Here is a 19,689-nt window from a genome sequence, read left to right on the forward strand (position 1 = left end):
GGAATGTGTTTTGTCTTTTTCTCAAACTATCCAAAATCATTTAGATAATATTCATCATGTTATTTATAAGTTTTCACAAATGCCTGGATTATCGAATTGGTTCTCTTGGTTTCATTGGATATGGGCCAATACTTACAGGTGTGCTTCTATTATGTATTTGTCCTCCTGTTATGGTAATGTGGGTATGTTACGACATGTTACATCATCACTAGATTTAAGCCAGTACATGCTTATGCTACTTTTTAATAAGTAACATCTAAGAAGTGACTGTTCTGTCTACATTACCCCCTATGAAAGTTCACGCAGTGAATCAGTGTATTTTGTGATCATGGCTGGACATGAGAGTATGAGAAAAAGCTTTGACCTACTTCAAATGCCTTTTTTGCTGCATGTTATCTCCCTGTATGGCCCCGGAGGATGGCTGGTTAGCCAGAGATGAGTAAGATTCCTCATGGGAGGAACCTAAGACAGGCACAGTCGCAGGGGGCCAACTGAAGCGAGGCTTAGAACCTTGTCCCCCCATTTATGTGAGGCATTGCCTGCTGCCCTTGCCCACCTCAGGTCAAAACTGTCTATAGGCATAGACCTGATCACCTGCAGTTACCTTCTATTGGCACTAAATCTACTTTCTGTCTTTATTTAAGTAGCACTTTTATTTCCTACTGTGGAATTTGGAGAACTACGTTAAAAGCCTCCTGTTAGAAACAATCTGCGTGCTATATTCTGTATTATATCTACTACTTAAAAGAAAAGGGGGAAATGTGGGACTAATGGGATTAATACATAAATTAAGTAATATAGAAATCAAATGTACAAATGCATATGACCTGATTGTTTCTACAACTCCTGATGCATGATCGGTAACAGAAAGAGTAAAGGCAAAACAGTTCCTACAACCCGTGACCACCCTCACATGGTTTCCGTGTCCTTGAGGAGTGTCATGCCCTAGGGCTGGACTCAAGGTCAGATAATGGTTGTGTGTTGATCATTTGTTGAACCCCCTACTCAAAATTCTTTGGATGTTTGGGTTCATTTGCTCAATAAATATGAGGAGTGTCTTTTCGGCATGACTCTTGCACTGTTACGCCTTGAGATTTTTGGCTGGTCCTTTCAGGTCTTCGATATCTCATTGGTGTCTCCTGTCTGCGGGTAGAGGCAGGGAGGGACCAACAACAAGTGACAAGGAGTTTTGTAAGCAACTATATTTACAGCCACAATTCCATAGATGTGGTGAGTAAACCAATGGCCATTCCTTAATAAAATACAATGTTCATCATGCATAGTTTAGACTCCTGAAGAGGTGGTCTCTTAAGAGGCTGGATGTTCAAGAAAGATTCAACAGTCAAAAATCTTGGCAAGTCAGTACACAAATGCTTGGTTTGGTTACTAAGCCACCTTAATAATACAACATATTTATACTGTACCTGGAAGCAGAATAATCACTGCCTGAGAAATGCAAGCCTACCAAATTCATTAGTAATAACCATTACCCTCTCCCCTCATAGCCGGAAGGACCACTATTCTTGGATTTCATGTGTTGTATTTTCTTCCAAGGCAAACCATTATAGCATTGTATTGTATTATAGGAATCAGTGTATAAAAAAAACAAACCCAGAAAACCCAAAGAACAAAAAAGCCCCCACGCCCCCCAAAATAAACAATGAAAAAAATCTGTTAAGAACCACTTCCATTTCTCATTTGAAATATAATAATCAGATCAATGAAATTATACATTTTCCACCTCCAAGTATTGTTGCTTATGAGCTACAACTTTACCTCCAACTATTTTAATCATTATGATTTGAGATTTTCCAGGATGCAACAGCTGTTACTACCTAGGCAAGGAAGAACAAAAAGTCACTAGCAAGCACATGAATTGGGCCATAGCTTTGATAGTTAAAAGAATCTTTAGACAAACCATTTAGTTAGAGGAGGTTAAATAGAAAACATGTTTGAGTTGCACCATTCCTACCATGGACTGTAGAGTTAAAAAATTCTTGGTAAAATAACATGGAAGACAGACCTATATATACTGCAAATACAGCCAAGCATTTTTATGTACAGAAGCCAAAATACCTTAGGTTTAGATTGCTGATCAAGATAATGAGAGTCAATTCTTCAAGGAAGGTTTTCTTAAAAAGGTATTAAAAACAAGCCTATAGTCTCAGGTACATTCCACCTAGGTAACTGTTGAGGAACTCTCAGAAAAAGAAACATGAACTGCAACTGTCCACACTTAATTTCTATTCTTTAATAATGTTTTAAAGTACCTTAGACTTTGATCCCAGTCTCCATTTAGGAAAGGAAATTATACTAAGCATGAGATTAGAGATTTGCTTGTTCTTCTGAAGCCACGTGAAGGTTTATGTCCCTTTGCCTATTACTTTTCATTACTGAAATGTTCTCTGGAGACCAGTAGAATAAAAACTTCACAGCTACACGACGGATCACTTCTTTTCAAGTTGCATACAACTTTAATGTGGCTTATGAGGTCCAACAAACCCAGCCCTTAATTTCACCTTAGTAGACTTGATAATGAAAAACTAAGGAAAGGTAAACCTAAATTTCCAGTAAGATACAAACAAAAAAATCTGTACACACAACAAAATATGTCCTAATCACAAAATAAGGGTATAATATACTGCACAGCATGACATTGTTTTTATCATATTTCTCAGCTGTAGCTCTTCCATTCAGAAATTAAAGACCATCTTTCATTAAGTTATTATTTCCTCCTCTTTCCCCAGTTTGGGATAACTTAAAAAAAGGTTTGCTTTGTACAGATTGTTATGAAATTAAGTTTCATTCACACACAATTTAAGTGTTTATAAAGCACTTAAAATTGTAGCTTGTATGTGTATGAATTCTGAAATGACACTTTTAACAATCTTCTTGTTCTGAAAAAATATTCTACATACATACCTATGATCAAAACAATCTTTTCTTGTTTGGGAAATTTCCTATACACTGTTAAGTTAAAAAAAAAAGTTAACAATTCTATCAATACTTCCAATGTTGAGACAACTGGGTCCTACCTAGTGTTGGATTTCTGCAACTACTAACCTTAATAATGCAAAACTGCTACTAAAACCAAGGTTCTAAAAACTGCATTTGGAAATGGTTTTTTTTGTATGTTTACAGTGGCAAAATAAAGTCATGAAAAGAATATGATATCAAAATAAGTATAAAAATAGTCACATGCTACTTAAAATATGAAAAACAGACCCAGTCAATTTTTACTTCAAATGCAGATCTGTGCCTCCCTTAAGTTTACCAAAATCTCAAGGGAACATCTAGGTAACTGGGAAATATAGAAAGCCACTGTACAGTCAACAGGCTATCAAACCTAGGGCTTAATCATAACCCATAATGAATGTAGAGGAAATGGTTTATTCAAAACATCCATTAACTTACAAGTGGTCTTTCATCCATAACCTCCAATACATCAAAAGAACAAAGTGGGCTTAACATTTCACTTAAAAGGGTTCAGCATTACTGGTTTTTGAAGAAATACCTTAGGAACAAATCATCCTGCTTTAACAAATTGCACTGAAGCTAATGAAATTTTAATCTTCTTATCAGGTCATAGCCAAAATCCAAATTGTTGAACAATCCTCAGAGAAATTGGAATGTAGAATGTTGAGTTCAATTTAGATCTGGAAGGGAAAAGAACATTCAGATCAAACAAAAGAAGTCCTGTATCTGTGGCAGCAGTCCACCACACAGAAGGGGGACTTGCATCCCCTTAGGCTATCTGGAAACCAATCTAGTTTTAAGAGGAAATTCTGCACACCAGGTTTTTCTCAATTCTGATCTGCTGCCAGTAAATCTTTACAATCCCCTTCATGTCATATGTTATGCAGAATATTCTATTTTTTTTAAATTAAGGTATCATTGATATACCATCTTATAAAGGTTTCACATGAACACTGTGGTTTCAACATTCACCCATATTATCAAGTCCCCACCACTGCAGTCATTGTCCGTCAGCATAGTAAGATGCTATAGAGTGATTACTTGTCTTCTCCATGCTATAATCCCTTCCCTGTGACCTACCTATATCGTGTTAATGATAATGTCCCTTAATCCCTTTCTCCTTCCCTCCCCAAACCCTTCCCTTTGATAGCCACTAGTCCCTTCTCGGAGTCTGTGGAGTCTGCTGCCGTTTTGTTCCTTCAGTTTTGCTTTGTTGTTATAGTCCACAAATGAGTGAAATCATTTGGTACTTGCCTTTCTCTGCCTGGCTTATTTCACTGAGCATAATACCCTCTAGCTCCATCCATGTTGTTGCAAATGGTAGGGTTTGTTTTCTTCTTATGGCTGAATAGTATTCCATTGTGTATATGTACATCTTCTTTATCCATTCATCTACTGATGGACACTTAGGTTGCTTCCAATTATCTTGGCTATCGTAAACAGTGCTACGTCATTCAAAATATTCTTAATAGAGTTTAGTGTCTCCTTCCTTTTGTGCTAGTAATTCGACACTTTTTTATTTTGGGGGTGGTAACAGACATGGAAGAGCATTATTTATTTAAGGAAGGGACAAGTGTGATACTGACCAGATTCTCCTCCTGGCTTTAAGAATGTAGCTTAGTAGATCTATAAACCAACTGCAGAAATGTTCAAGATAACTAATTCCTTCAATAACCACTGTCTTTACCATCTTTTTCCCTGCCAGTCTGCTGGTCCCAGTTCTAAGAAAGCATTGGGCAGACTCAAAACTTTTTTCTTAGAACATCTTAACCCTGTCTAGATCCTCAACCCATCACCTTTTTGTAGGTGGCTTCACAGTCAGGCATGTTCTCTGGTTAGGTTCTTAATTTCCTAAAGAGGGCTTTTACTCCAGTTCGACTGTGAAAATGTTTGGATCACCCCTTAAATCTACAGCACAATTGCTCCATGTGAAATTCCTGTAACAGAATATCATTTGATAAACTTCCTGTCAAAGTAATATTAACAGTTTAGTCACAAGAATCCTCTGGTTCAGGGTCTCTAAAGGAGGTACATTAAAAAAAATGTTATTTTTAAACCTTTTCATTTTTTATTTTGGGGTATGCTTTAAAATGTATACAGCACTAGAAGAGTGGTACTGTATGTTTAAAAATTCATAATGCATATACACATTGGGGTATGTACTCAAATTTGCTTTAATTTATGGTGTAAGTACTCTAAATGGTTGGGAGATGTATCAAAATATAAGACAGATTGATGGATAAAGACATAGATATGTGATAAATCAGTACAGAAAAATGTTAAGTGTAGAATGGTAGTGGCTCTCACTTGTGATGCCTAAAATTCATTCTTTCCCAAGACCAACTTTTTTTTCCTTTGAAAAGCTCTGGTAGTTCAGTTGCACCATTCTGGTCAGGAACAACTGCTTTAGGCAAACTACCACCTCACCTTTGAGTCAAATCAAACATTAGTACTATTGTTTTAAAGATTCATACACACAGGCGCTTTCTGAACTACATTTTTATTTAAAGGGGGTTGAAGAGAAGAGCTCAAGTTAGTGTTAAGAGCAACTTATCACATACTCCAATTATTAAGTAAATTTCTATTGCCAAAAATTAAGTTTGGATTTCACTTAAATGTTCTGACAGCAGAAGGGCAATGAGGCATTTACTCTTGCAAGCATCACTGTTTTACTGTTAGGAAAAACAATGTATTTTCCTCAAAAGAAACACCAACTCCAAACCAAGAGTTTGCCAATAGTGCCCATCCAATAGATTAAACTAACATAAAGGCCTCGATTTTAATAACACTTCTAATGTATGTTGTAATTCTAATGCTTCATATCAATCTGTTCAAACAAAATTCTTCTTACCATACTAGTATTCTAAGAGAAGGCATGTTTCTTTAAGCTCGAATTTCTCACAATTGCCTGCTACATTTCTTAACAGCTATCTTTTTAGACACTCTTAAGTTTCTCTGTGGATAATCCACACACACAAAGATGAAAAATACAAGGTATATCTACTTACATCATCAATGTCTTCATCATCATCTCCAATGTCATCAAACTGGATTTCATCATCATCTCCAGGACCAAATGTGTCAGTTTCATTAATCTTAGCTAAAGAAATAACAAATATACTGATATTAATTATATAACCAAGATGTTATTGAAATTACTGCCCATTAAAAGAAGTGACCTGCTATCAAATGTTGAACTATAAGGAGACTCTTCTAAGTCAAACTTGTAACTTCAGTAAGATTCTCCTAAGTTCTACCCAAATAGAACAGTATGTCATACAAAAAAGTCTCAAAGTTACTGCAAAGTCAAGATGGAAGGTATCTGTGCTGTAACTTTCTTTCATTTGCAAAGGTAATTTTAGTAAGGCAAGCTCTAATTATGCAAATTCTAAAGCTATTACAACTTCCAGAGATGCTTCAAAAAAGGTTTGAGCACATGCTAACAACAACTCACCAATCATCAGGTAAGACTCATTAATCAGAATGATTGGGTCAAATCATGATTGTCCCTAAGCAATAAAAAAATGGAAGGAATTGCTGGCCCTATTCCCAGATATACTGGCATTTCCTACATTAGATATGCCAAGTAATTTCAGCAGGATTTTCATGCTTAAAATCATAGTGTTTACATAACAAGCAACACAGCCAAAAAATTTTAAAAATTGCCAAGTGAAAAATGCAAGCTTAGAAAATAGTATGTAAAGTGTATTTCCCCTTTGATGAGATTATGGAGGGACTTAAACTTTTGTTTCATTGAAGTTTTCTACATTAAGAATGTGTAACACTTTTACATGGGAAGGATAACAAAGAATGTTGGTTTAGAAAATCCTACTGAATACTATGATACCAGGATGAGATGAACTGAAATCTGACTTTTTTCTAAAAATCAACAACAGTACCTAATTAGTGTCCTTGCTTCACATTTTAAGTAGAGGAACATTGACGGTCTCTTGAGAAAGGAATTTTAAAATAAATACTGTAACAAACCTATTCCTTTGACTGGTATGATGCAGAATTCCAGGGGTTATGAAGTATAACTCCTCACCAAAAATATATTTATTAGGAATAGAATCCCAGTTACGTTTTTTCTTAAACTATCTGAAGTATAGGCAGGCACACCTTGGAGATACTGTGAGGTCAGTTCCAGACCATGAGAAAAAAAGCAAATATTGCAATAAAGCAAGTCAAACTAGTGTTTTGGATTTTCAGTACATACACAAGTTATGTTCACACTATAGTTCATTAACTGTGCAACAGCAAAATGACTAAAAAAATCAATGTGCATACCTTAATTTTAAAAATTGCTAAAAATGCTGTCATCTGAGCTTTCAGTGAGCCATAATCACTGATCACATATCACCATGACAAATATAATAATGAAAAAGTTTGAAATATTGTGAGAGTCACCAAAATATGAAGAGATATGAAGCAAGCAAATGCTGCTAGAAAAACGGCACCAACAGACTTGCTCCACACAGGGTTGCCACAAACCTTCAATTTGTAAAACAAAACAAAAAACAACACAACACAACACAGTGTTCCCAAAGCCCAATAAAGCGAAGCCCAACATGAGGTTGATAATAACTCGGACATTACCATGCTCTGGAAGCTCGCCATATGCCTTCAGACTTCTAGCTTCATCTGCATTGTATTTTAAAATTACATCAGCTTTATTATCCTTAAAAATAGACAAATAACTTTCAGAATTAAGTATGCCAAAATACTATGTTATTTCATAAATTACTTACAAACTGGCTAAAAATTAAATCTTACAGTTCTTTTATAAAGTCCTTTTTTTTTTGTTTTCTCCTACCCTCTGAAAAACATCCTCAGGTTTAACACAGTGTAAAGAACTAGCATTCAACAAGCTTAGGGAAGGTACTGAGACATCTCACTTTCAACAAGAGAATAGTGTAGATAAAATCTTTTAGATTCTTTACCGTTACTCTTTGATTAGAAATCTTTCGAACTACAGAAATTCCCCGGGACAATTTATATATAGGGTGATTAAACACTGTTCAAAAACTGAACCTGGTATAAATGACCTAAGGAAATGAACATGCCTTTCCAGGTAGCAGTGGTTCTCAGGGCACCAACAGACCAGAACTTCCTGTGGAGCTTTTACACCTCTTGAACACAGACTAGGAGATGTGCAGTGAAGCTCATGAATTTGTTATTTTAAAAGACCTTTGGGTGCTTCTGATGCCAATGTCCCACCAAAAACTACTGCCTTAAGACACTCACTTTTCCATCTGAAAAGAATTTGCCTCAGTTAAGGAAGAAATAAGGATTGAAGCTCCTTGTTTCAATTTCGAAAAGTTCTTTGTACCTGCTGTCAAAACCTTTGTTTCCTCACCTGTCAAACAGGGACTAATTAGTCTTCCTACTTCTGGGGTTATTTTTAAGATCAAAAGAAAATGGACATTAAGATAGTGTGAATTCAAAGCGGGCTTTCTCAACCTTGAGCCAGATCATCCTTTGCTGCAGGGGCTGCCCTGTGCTCTGTATGATGCTCAGCATCACCCCTGGCCTCCATCAATGCCAGTAGCTCTGCGCTGTCCACCAGCTGTATGTACCAACCAGAAATGTCCCCAGAGGAAAAGACACACCCATGGCTGAGAACCACTGATTTCAATTCTTTATTCTGGACTATGTATTATAAAAAAATAAAAATACAATTAAGGTTATAAAAATATTCTCTCTCACAGTATAATTAAACACATGGTGGAGTCCCAACATGTGGACACCAAACGGATTTCAGATTTACAATCAGTAGAGTCTCCAGGTTGAGACCGTGATGGACAACTATCATTTTCTTCCCAAAGTGCTCATCTAAATTTAGCACACATGCTTCTATCATGGTTTGTACTCTAATCACTTATGTGCCTGTTTTACTGTCTCCACTACCGGGCCATAGCATTTTTCAAGAGGGAAACTTGACTAAATCAGTTGCATTCCCCTAGAGGAACAGTTTCCAGATTCTGATTTCAAGACATATGAAATGAACAAATAATTAATTAAATAAATTGGGGCAGGAGGTCCAACCTAGGATTACAGTTTTTATTTTGGCAACTGAGAACACTAACAAAACCACCACTATAAAATATCACTCATTCCAAAAAAGGGAACTTTTTAAATATCAAAAAAGGAAAAAGGGCCATTTAGTTTCATGAAAAATTCATTGCCTGTATTTCTTCTACAGCAAAAATGTGGACCCCACAGATTGGCATTTGGGAACTATAATCCCTGGGGTACCTGGCACAATGCCTTAAGACCTAACTGGCCCATGAGAAACATTTGCCAATACAATGGTGAGCAGCAAACAGGACTGGAGTGGTCAAATATAGTTACAACTTAGGTTCTAAGAATCAAGAGCTCATCAAATTTAAGCAAATGAACAATAAAATTTTAATTATTTTACCTGGTAGTCTCGTAGACCAACCAAAATAATATCTGAGGTATTTATCCAAACCTGTAAGAGAAAAGTCACTGCATGTTTTATTTAAAACACAGAATCAAGAGCAATGCTGAGTCAGTCTTCCCATAAAATAAACACACTATTTACCTAACCATGGGTGAAGTACCTACATTTAGAAGAAAAAAAAAAACTATACTAAGCAGCTGAGTCTGTCTGTTTCAAGTAGTCTCTGTAATTTGTGATGTTAAAAACAAAAACTATGTTATTTAACTACTTGACGGCTTAACTCGAGGAATGATGATTTTTTTAGAAATTAAAGAATTTTTAATAATGAATTATTCCAATTGGTTAGTTATCCATCCACTACATATGAGAATAGAAGAAAAGAAACGTGGTTTTATTTCCCTCCTCTCTCTCTTCCTTCTACCTGCATGCCCACATATACAACCTGTTAGCAGACTCCCCTGGGGAACACATGAATTAACAAAGCAAAAAAAATATTTTTAATCATAAAATCGGAGTTGGAGGGACTTTTAACTAACCTGATCAATAAATCTTCCTGAATACCTACTGTGATGGAAAAATAATCATTTTCCCAGGCAGCCCACTCATGATCACGATTCAGGAAATTTAACAACACAACACTTACTTAACAGAATTCATATTCAAATTTTCTTAATACCCTTTTACATCTATTGCTCCCACCCTTAAACCAGAGTCCAAACAAGGTCCACCCATTATATGTAACCATTAGGTCTCCTTAATCTCCTTTAAACAGGAAAAGCACCCCCAGCCTTTTTTTCCTCTCATGACACTACCATTGTACTGAGCCAGGCCACTCGTTTTGCAGAGTGTCCCTGAGTTTGATTTGATATCCTCATGAGTAGATTTAGGTTAAATATTTTTGGAAGGAATGTAACACAGGTGATGCAAATGAACCTTTAAATAGAATCTATAAAATTACCATCAAGGATCCTGCTGTTTTGACTCAGAGTAGGTAAATAAATCACTGTTCTACTGAAATCTTTGGGGAACTTACAAAAATGAGGTTCTTGGTCCGTAGAAACCACAGAGCCATTTTTCCCCCTTGATCACAATTTTATATTAAAGTTAAACAAATCTCCATACCAACCTTTTTTCTCAATTTCCCTCTAATGTGGCATAACCTCTTCACGCCATCAAAACACATTGCTTCTAATCGTCCATTTCCCAACATTTTGATTACTTGTGCATACTCTGGAAAGGGAAAAGGGTATGGGATATTGATCAAGTGTTCATAAAAACAACCTTCAAGTCCATATAAACTGACTACAACACAACTGGTGTTATCAGTTGGGAATAAATATAATCAGTAAAATAGGTATAAGGGAGTGATAAACACAGACCTAGTTCATGGCAGAGCCAGAACCAAGACTCTAAATGCCACTTCTATGACATGTTGTCTCTGCTATCAGTTATGTTTTTGTTACCTATTCATTTTGAGTAAGTACATAGACTACTAGCTTTATGACTGTACGTTCTACTTTTAGAGATCAAGGCGGCTTGTTCCAAAATGTGCGCTACACATTGGATCCTTGCCCAGTTTTGGCTCTGCTTTACCTAAGGAACTTTCAAGGCTAATCTCAACACAATTTTTGCTACACCTCACAAAGAAAAGCAGATTAAATGTTAATAATGTCTTTGTTAAATTAGAGTATCCTAGTGATTTTTCTCAATTTTTTGTGAACCCAGAAAGATGTTCTCAAGCAAAATGCCAAACTTCTCATCAAACCTTCCCAAGGGAACCCAGGAAGCCACCAGGTCTCACTGCCACTTGAAAAGCAAAGAGGGCAAGTAGGAGCATAGCTTGCACAGGGGCCTATCTCTTCTGTTGTTACCAGAGGAGGGGTGCATCACTTCAGAACCTTCAGCTCACTCAAGTTGTACGTAAGACTGACCCCTTAAGAGGATATCCACTAATTTGTAAATACACTGGGACATAACTCTGAAAGGCTCAACTGTGGGACTGACACATGGAAGGAGTTACTCAGACTGCAAGTGAACCTAGCTCCCCCTGACAACAGTGCCTCAACACGGTTGGTCAGTTCAGAGGCAGCCTCTCTTCCAAAGTAGGGGGAAAATATGAAAAAGAAAAAATGGTGGTCAAAATAAAGTCAACTTTTAATGGAGGTAAGGCTGACTAAGGCTAAGAAACAAAAAGTTCTTTTAGCCAGAAAGCACTTTTAGTGACTTATGTATGCACTGCATGAACAAATCCACCAGAGGTCTATAAAAAGAAAATCAAATTTCTTGGTTACCAAGTGCTGGAAATTATTGGAATAACTGGAAAAATGTGATGTCGACTATATACTAGATATATAATAGATTCATGTTAAATTACCCGAGTGTGATAATTCTATTGTAGTTATGTAGAAAAATATATTTGTTCTTTGGAGACACATGATGGAAGTATGATGCCTGCAACTGACTTTCATATGGTTCAGGAAACACACACAGAGACACAAGGGGTTTAAAGGAGTACACCGTACTAATCCTGTAACTTTTCTGAAGGTTTGAAATTACAATAAAGATACGGGAAACTAGTGCTATGTTGGTCTGGCACTTACAGAATCAATCAGTTTGAAAAGGTCAGTTGTTCACTTTCATGTTACTCTATCCTTTGAAATTATATGCTAATGGCACTGGAGAAGTGAATAAAAGGCCTTGGATTCATCCCTCAAATATCTGTGGTCCACTGAATAAACTATATAGCACCATTTACTATCAAAAAAGGTCTACTAAATCATGGAATTGCCAATCATAGCTTTTGAGGCTTAATTCCTTCTGAATTGCACAATTCATTCTTAGTTATAGCATCACTGTTCATGTGAAACAACAAAACCTACAGGGTTTCAGAAATGCCACCAATTATCATTGCAGTCTGAGTACACCAAGAAATGATCAACAAAGGAAGGCTCTAGAGAAGTGCGGGGTATGAGAAATGGAAAAGGGCAAAAAAGGAAGATGTGAATAGTTGCTCAGGGTTATGAAGAGAATCTTTTATGTTTAGAAACTGAAATTCCAAATTTAAAAAACTATTACTAAAAAGAAAGCTAACTTATGAAAACACTTACCTTGTCCATCTTCTTTGAACACCAGCTCTCTTTTTTCAGATTCATTCTCATTCTTACCTCTGCGTCGATTTTTACCTCCTTTACCTAATGGTTTTTAAAGAAAGAAACAGACATTATTTGCAAAACATTAGGAAAAGAAACTAAATGAAATTAAGGCTTAAAAAACATTTTTAAAAAATCACTTAAATTTTAAAATTCAACTCATTTGGTCACAGGTCATACTAAATTTACAATGTCCAATCATATTAAACATATACATATCATTACTCCCCTACCCTTCTTGGAAATTTCTTTTGGGAAATTTTGGACATAAAACAGAAACAAACCAAAAGGATATATTATATAAAAGTATATAATAAAAAAGTTCCTTTTCTGAATACATCTGCATTCAATAACCAAACTGCCCTGGATAATACAGATAATGACTATTTGGTTGAGTATGCTGTTCAGGGAACCACTTCTAAAGTGGCCCACATGTGCCATGATGGGAGATACAATGGGTCTGGATAAATTTTTATAAAAATTCCCTGTCTCAGGTGGTGATTACACAGCATCTTGCTACACTGATGGACAGTGACTGTAGTGGGGTGTGGGGGGGGACTTGGTGAAGAGGGGGAGCCTGGTAAACATAGTGTTCTTCATGTAATTGTAGATTAATGATAGCAAAAAAAAAAAATTCCCTGTCTCTCCTGTACCTGACCTCCCCACAAAAGGTCTGAGTGCAAGTAGGAAATGAGGGGAGAAAAGAAGGGGAAGGTAAAGCTATACCTACTGGAGTGGGACACACTGATTTTGTGGTGGTAGAGGGAAAGCAAGAACTCCAGCAACCCTAAGAGTTTGAATTTTTTCTTACAGCTCTAGGATACATTCAGCAAGGTATCTGAAGTTACAAAGCAAGGTGCTAATTGCTTGAATTTGGAAGCAACAAAAATGTCCTCCAGCAGGTGAATGGATACACTGTGGTATGTCCATACAATGGAGTATTATTCAGCAATAAAAACAAATGAGCTGTTAAGCTGCAAAGACATGGAGGAACCTTAAATGCATATTGTTAAGAGACTGCAAAAAGATGAGTAGTCGATCAGAGGTTGAGAAAAGGAGGAAGGACAGATGAACAGGTAGAACATGGGATTTTAGGACAGTAAAACTATTTACCTGTATGATAACGTAATGAAAGATACACATCAGTACACATTTATCAAAACCCATACATCAACATAAAGAATGAACCTTCATGTAAACTATGGACATGACTTAATGCATCTGTACTGGCTCATGCAAGATGTTAACAGAGGACAGGGGAGTATATGGGAACTCTGTACTTTCTGCTCACTTTTCTGTAAATGTAAAACTGCTCTAAAAGAAGTCAATTAGAAAAACAATAAAAAGCAAGGTGCAACAGGGATACAATCAGCAAAATCCAGACCATGGGGACAATTTATTTTCCTCTCACCTGTCCCTTCTTTGCTACCAATTTTACATCTCAGTCCACTATCTCAACTGAGCACTGATCTTATACTTCTAATGGCTCAATACATTTCCAGTGAATGGGCTGTTACCTCAAGCTCAGTTTTATTCAAAACTTAATTTACTTTCTTTTCCAAAGCTGGTCCTTCCTTCATCAACACCCTTGTTTCTGTTAGTAGTAACATCGCTACCTTAAAGAATTTAAATCTCTCTATCTGCAAACATGACACCAATACCCCCCTCAGTATTTCTCTTCCCCTATGTCATGCTTCAAGTAGACTTTTCAATGTCCCCCTCACAAAACTATGCCCATGAGGTAGGTACTATTTTGTCTTTATTTCACATGAAATAATGTTTTTCCAAAGGTTAAGTGACTTATGCGAGACTGTATTTGGTGAAGTGAGACCTGGGATTTGAATCCTCAGTGATTATGCTCTTCACCACTCAGTGATGTCACCCATTTACATGTCAAAATCACCCTATAAAGTCATTTATTCTCTGTCTACCAACAGTTCACTGCAGCTCAGAGAAGTAATTCAATGTAACAGTCAGTCAACAGGGGTGACCAGATTCAAACCTAGTCATCGTTTTTATTCTCAGCCCCCATATTAGGGTATCTCTCCACAGAATTCTGTTCCCATTCCTGAACGTATACCACATTAGCAGCCAAGATATATAAAAGGTGGGAGACAGGCTATAAGTGGTAGTGATACTAAGGGACTCATGGGAAGAACCTTGAAGCATCTCAAGGTTCACAGCTCAAACAGAATAAACAATCTGTACTTGACCACTGCAAAGGCAGATACTTAACTTCTTGAATCAGGTGCACTTAATCTGTCCTGGGGGCAGTCTCACATTGCTCAGTGCTGTTAGGTTGGTTTCTAAAATTTCCTGACCCACCCAGAGTCCTTTGAATTCAGCTTTTAAGGCATTCTTAGGGCACATCAAAACTAATTTCCTAGGAAAAGTATCTCCTGCTTTAAGCCACTAATCAAATCAGATTTTCAAATTAGAGTGAAAGCTCCATTAGGGCAGGATCCTACCTGCTTTGTTTACTGAGTTATATACCCAAGTTGGGCAATTCTTTGAATGAGTAAGTCAAGAATAGTCCATCCGTTCCTAAAGCAGTGGTGATTTTCAAAGTGAAGGTAGTATAACTCCCTCAAAGTGAGGGAGCACTTTATGCCAAATGTTCTGCATGAGTGGACCAAAGGATACCCTCTTTCTTGAGGTAATAAGCTGATAGAATCCGGAGGATTCTAGAGGAAATAAGCTGATAAGAATCAGACTAAAACAAAAGTCCATCACACAGTTTATAGCAATTTATATCCTTACTTGTGTTAACCACCACTAAAATTATAATCACAGGGCTTCTGGCTTTTCCAATGAAGAGAAACAAAAACTCAAATAAAGGTGAATTTATTTCTCCATTAGTAAACCTCATCTCATAAAACTCAGGGGTCTTAAAAAGTACTGCTCCTCTGGAGGACTTTATGCTCAATGAAATAAGCCAGACGGAGAAAGACAAATGCCAAATGACTTCCCTCATTTGTGGAGTATAACAATGAGGCAAAACTGAAGGAACAAAATGGCAGCAGACTCAGAGACTCCAAGAATGAACTAGTGGTTACCAAAGGGGAGGGGTGTGGGAGGGAGAAGGGGACTGAGGGGTATTATGTTTAGTACACATGGTGTGGGGGATCACGGGGAGGACAGTGTATCACAGAGAAAGGACACAGTGGACCTGTGGCATCTTGCTGCACTGATGGACAGTGACTGCACTGGGGTATGGGTGGGGACTTGATAATATGGGTAAATGTAGTGACCACATTGTTTTTTCATGTGAAACATTCATAAGAGTGTATATCAATCATACCTTAGTAAAAAATTTTTTAAAAAAGTACTGCTCCTCTAAGCAGGATAACAAGATTGGCTTTACATGTATAGGAATGGAAAACACCAAATACAGAATGGTGATTACCTCCAGAGAGGGGAATGGGGATACAAAGGGCTTTAACTGATTTCACCATGTAACTCCCAGGTTCAGAGTAATGGATTCCCAGGTGCTCATCACTTTACCTATATTTTTTGTATGCCTCAAATGTTATTTATAAAAGAATGACTCAATGCTTGTCAATTTACCAGAACTAAACATATCCTGATCATCCCCCTCTCTATAGTATTGCCATGTAATGGAATGAACTTTAAAGGAGGCTAGTGAACTAGATGTGATTTAATGTAGAAGCCCTACCCCCCTGGAACCAAAGAGGAACCTATTATTCACCCAAGGGTGGAGACAAAAGAAGGGAGGTGACTTAATCCAACAAGTATTTATTGAGCACCTACTTAGTGTCAAGTGCTAGCAATCCAATGTGACTAAAACAAATACTATTACTGCTCTTTAGAGCTTAGTGTAGCAAGGGAATTGGAAATCTCATGACTTAGAAACAAAGGTGAGAATAAGACACCTATTGAAGCGACCCAGTTACCATCTAAGAGGAAATAAAGGATTATATGGGTTACAAGAAAACTGACTTTTAAAACCACTCCCCCCTTTCCCAGAATAATTAGCAGCAAAACCTCTACTACAAAAAGGATAGACTTCTGCGGTAAGATGGAATGCCCTGAGGGAACTGCACCCAACTACACACAGGGATAAAATGAGTAGTGACAGCTACAAAGAGGAAATGAGGTAGAATCCCTGGAGCCAGGTGTTAAGTAGAAAAGATTAAAGAAGTAGGATGGGTCAGGCCAGGGGTCCCAAGAATGAATAATCACAGGAAACTTCTTGTGGTTTGTTTTCCCTGTTTCTACTCGTAGTTTCCTTGGAGAAAGTATAAGAATACTTAAAAAGACAGAGGCACCCTTAAGCCTAAACAACGCCGCAGAATTTATTTAGGACTGTTTTGCTTCTACCTAGTAGTTTAGGACTTCCATTTTGTAAATTCCAAATAAATTTACCCTCAAGTTCGATAGTTTGTGAACATTTATCCTCAGAAAGCAGAAAACGTAAAAGGTCTTTATTCCCACCACAATATATACACGATCTGAAGCAAAAGTAGTAAACTTGGCTAAATATGGAACCAGGTGTTCGGGTGGGGGTGGGGGGAGTACAACCCCGTAAAGGGATGGGACTGAGTAAATTCTTTATAGAGATAAACCTTAAAAAATAAACCTTAAAAATGCATACAGGTTTCGTCCACTGTATACATTGGAGAGGGAGCAGTCTCAATACAAATGTCCATAAAGAAACCCATGCAAGAGTACCTGATGGTCACTAAAGTAGGCATGACCCATTTAAAGTTAAGAACTGCTTCCAGAGCTTAACTCCCCTTGTTCGAGAAAACCAAAGGCGCCCATTTGCGAAGCCCAGGCCGCCCGGAGAGAGGTCCCCTCCCCCCAGCAAGTTCCCACAGCGCCGCGGTCAGACTGGCGCGAATGAGGAGCAAAAGCCCACATTCTCCCGCAGGAGGCCCAACAAAAATGGCGTCGGCTCCACCCCAACGTGACCAAACTGCAAGACCGGAGTAACTTGCCAGCTCCTCCTCCGGGCCCAGAATCGCGTCCGGATCGCCCGGCCGCGTGCAACTTAGGACGAAGAGGAAAGTCTCTACGACCCGGGCGCTCCGGACCCGCGGGCAGGGCCGGGGAGACCGGGCAGAGCGGAGTCATGCTGCCGGGGTCCAAGCAGCTTTACCTTTATTCTTGGGCATGGCAGTGACGGCGGCCTCGCGGCGTCTTCGACTCCTTCCTGGACGGCAGCGGGGGCGGCGAAGGACGAGGAGACTCCTCCGAGGGGCGAGAGTGGCGAGAGGGGCGACGCGTGGGACCGCACGATATCAAAGTCTCGCGACCCAGTTCTCCCGAGGAGCCCCTGCATCCACGCTCGGCCGCAGCAAATGGCGTCGCGGCTGCTCGCGCCGCTTTTCCCCGCCTCCCGACGCGAGCCGGGCCCGTCTCCCAGGCTCTACGGCGCAGGCGTGGCCGATTGACCCCGTTGTTAGAGCGGAGGGGCAGCAGACACACGCGGGGGGCGGGGCCGTGAGCCCGGAGGAAGCGGAGTCGTGAAGGGGAGTGGCGGGGCCCAGGCGTCATGGTAAAGGGCGGATTCAGGAAGTGCGGCTGCGAGCCGATCTCCGCGGTGACTTCCCGCGTCTTTGGGTAGGAGCTGCTGGCCCAGTTCTAATCTCGCAGCTCAGTTTGCACTCGGTCCTTTCGCCAGCTCAGTTAGGTTGGGAGTCCTTTCATCCCATTCCAAAGCATAATATTTGCATGACACTTATTACTTTATAAATATCTGTCTTCCCTACTGAAGGCAAAATCTGGCGCGCTAAGACCCCCATCCCTTAAGATCCAATCACCAACGCAGAACACATCCTACCCCTACTCCTTAAAAACGCGCTTCCTCACCCACGAGTTGCTGCTCCCTCTCTCTCTGGGGGCAGCCATTTTCTCTTTCAGATAATAAAATCTCTTGCGTGGTCCCGTGTCTCCTGAGTCGTTCTGGGGTAAGGAGGGTCGCAGCGAGATACCCTTTCACCTACCTCACTGTAAATCTTAATAGGCAGAGACAGCCACATTTGTTGCTTCCTATTACCAGAACTTAGGAGAATGCCTGGCACACACTAGGTGCTCAATACACACAGGAAGGAAGGGAGAAGACATCAACTCAGTGTTATGGGCTGAACTGTACCCTCCCCAAATCCATATGTTGAATTTCTCACCCTGAATACCTCAGAATGTGACTATTTGGAAAGAGGGTTTCTAAAGAGGTAATTAAATTGAAATGAGGGCATTAGGGTGGGCCCTAAACCAATATGACGGGTATCCTTATAAGCAGAGATGAGAATACAGACACACAGGGGAACACCAGATGAACAAGAAGGTGACTATCTCACCAAAGAGAGAAGCCACAGAAGAAATCAATCCTGCTGGCACCTTGATCTCAGACTTCTAGCCTCCAGAGTTGTGAGACAATACATTTTTGTTTAAGCCCCCCAGTTTGTGGAACTTTATGGCAGCCCCCAAAGCTAATACAGCTGACCATGTAGGACAAATAGCTTCACTTTTGAGTAAACTTAAATAAATTACCTTTCTGCAAACATCAGGCGTTCAACAATTACCTCTTTAGGGAAATGGATGTACCTAATAGAGAAATAAGTACAATCTCTGAGCACAGTGGTTTCCATCATGGACATTTGACAGTGTCTGTAGATATTTCTGCTTGTCACAACTGGGGAAGGAGGGAGTGCTGCTGGCATAGAGTGGGCAAAGGCCAGACATGCTGCTGAACACCCTGCAGCACACAGCACATGCACCCCACCCCCACACAAAGCATTATTCAGCCCCAAACATGAATAGGGCCAAGGACACTGATGACAGATGCACTTCTTAGAGGGAAACTGAAAGATGAGGTGATGGGGACTTAAAGTTTGGGGATTCTCTTCCCATTTGCAATAATTTGCATTTACACAATTAAGAATGGAAGGGTGTTTAGGAAATTTATTTAAATTTTGCTTCAGTGCCAAATGATCATGAAATTTGGGCTTTGGGGTTAAAGAGACCTGGGTTAAGTTCAGCTTTGCCATATTGGGTTGTTACAGGAATTAAACTGATATAATGAGATATCTAAGCTGGCCTGTGCATACAGTAAAACAACAAATTTGACTGGATCTATACTGTCGGAACTCACCCAAGAATTAGGAGAAGTGCAAC

At 38.9% G+C, this 19,689-nt stretch overlaps 1 protein-coding gene across 1 annotated transcript; it reads right to left on the bottom strand.

Moving 5' to 3' along the window:
- Nucleotides 1-2,447: 2,447 nt before the first annotated feature.
- EIF1AX (eukaryotic translation initiation factor 1A X-linked) lies at nucleotides 2,448-17,894 on the bottom strand. The gene is made up of 7 exons (XM_036912840.2): nucleotides 17,672-17,894; nucleotides 12,508-12,591; nucleotides 10,527-10,630; nucleotides 9,398-9,448; nucleotides 7,573-7,654; nucleotides 5,985-6,076; nucleotides 2,448-3,656 (listed from the first exon to the last, which is right to left on the bottom strand). Exons 1-7 carry the CDS (start codon nucleotides 17,685-17,687, stop codon nucleotides 3,651-3,653), a joined length of 435 nt encoding a protein of 144 aa, XP_036768735.1. The 5' UTR covers nucleotides 17,688-17,894; the 3' UTR covers nucleotides 2,448-3,650.
- Nucleotides 17,895-19,689: the final 1,795 nt, after the last annotated feature.

This window comes from Manis pentadactyla, chromosome X, assembly GCF_030020395.1.
Source record: "Manis pentadactyla isolate mManPen7 chromosome X, mManPen7.hap1, whole genome shotgun sequence".
Lineage (NCBI taxonomy): Eukaryota > Metazoa > Chordata > Mammalia > Pholidota > Manidae > Manis > Manis pentadactyla.

What these genes read in the sequence shown, in the direction of transcription:
- EIF1AX (XM_036912840.2), bottom strand. An exon ending in GAGGGAAATTGAGAAAAAAG is followed by an intron (nt 9,449 to 10,526) that starts GTTGGTATGGAG and finishes TTTCTCTTACAG; the next exon opens with GTTTGGATAAATACCTCAGA. An exon ending in TGGCGAGCTTCCAGAGCATG is followed by an intron (nt 6,077 to 7,572) that starts GTAATGTCCGAG and finishes TTATTTCTTTAG; the next exon opens with CTAAGATTAATGAAACTGAC.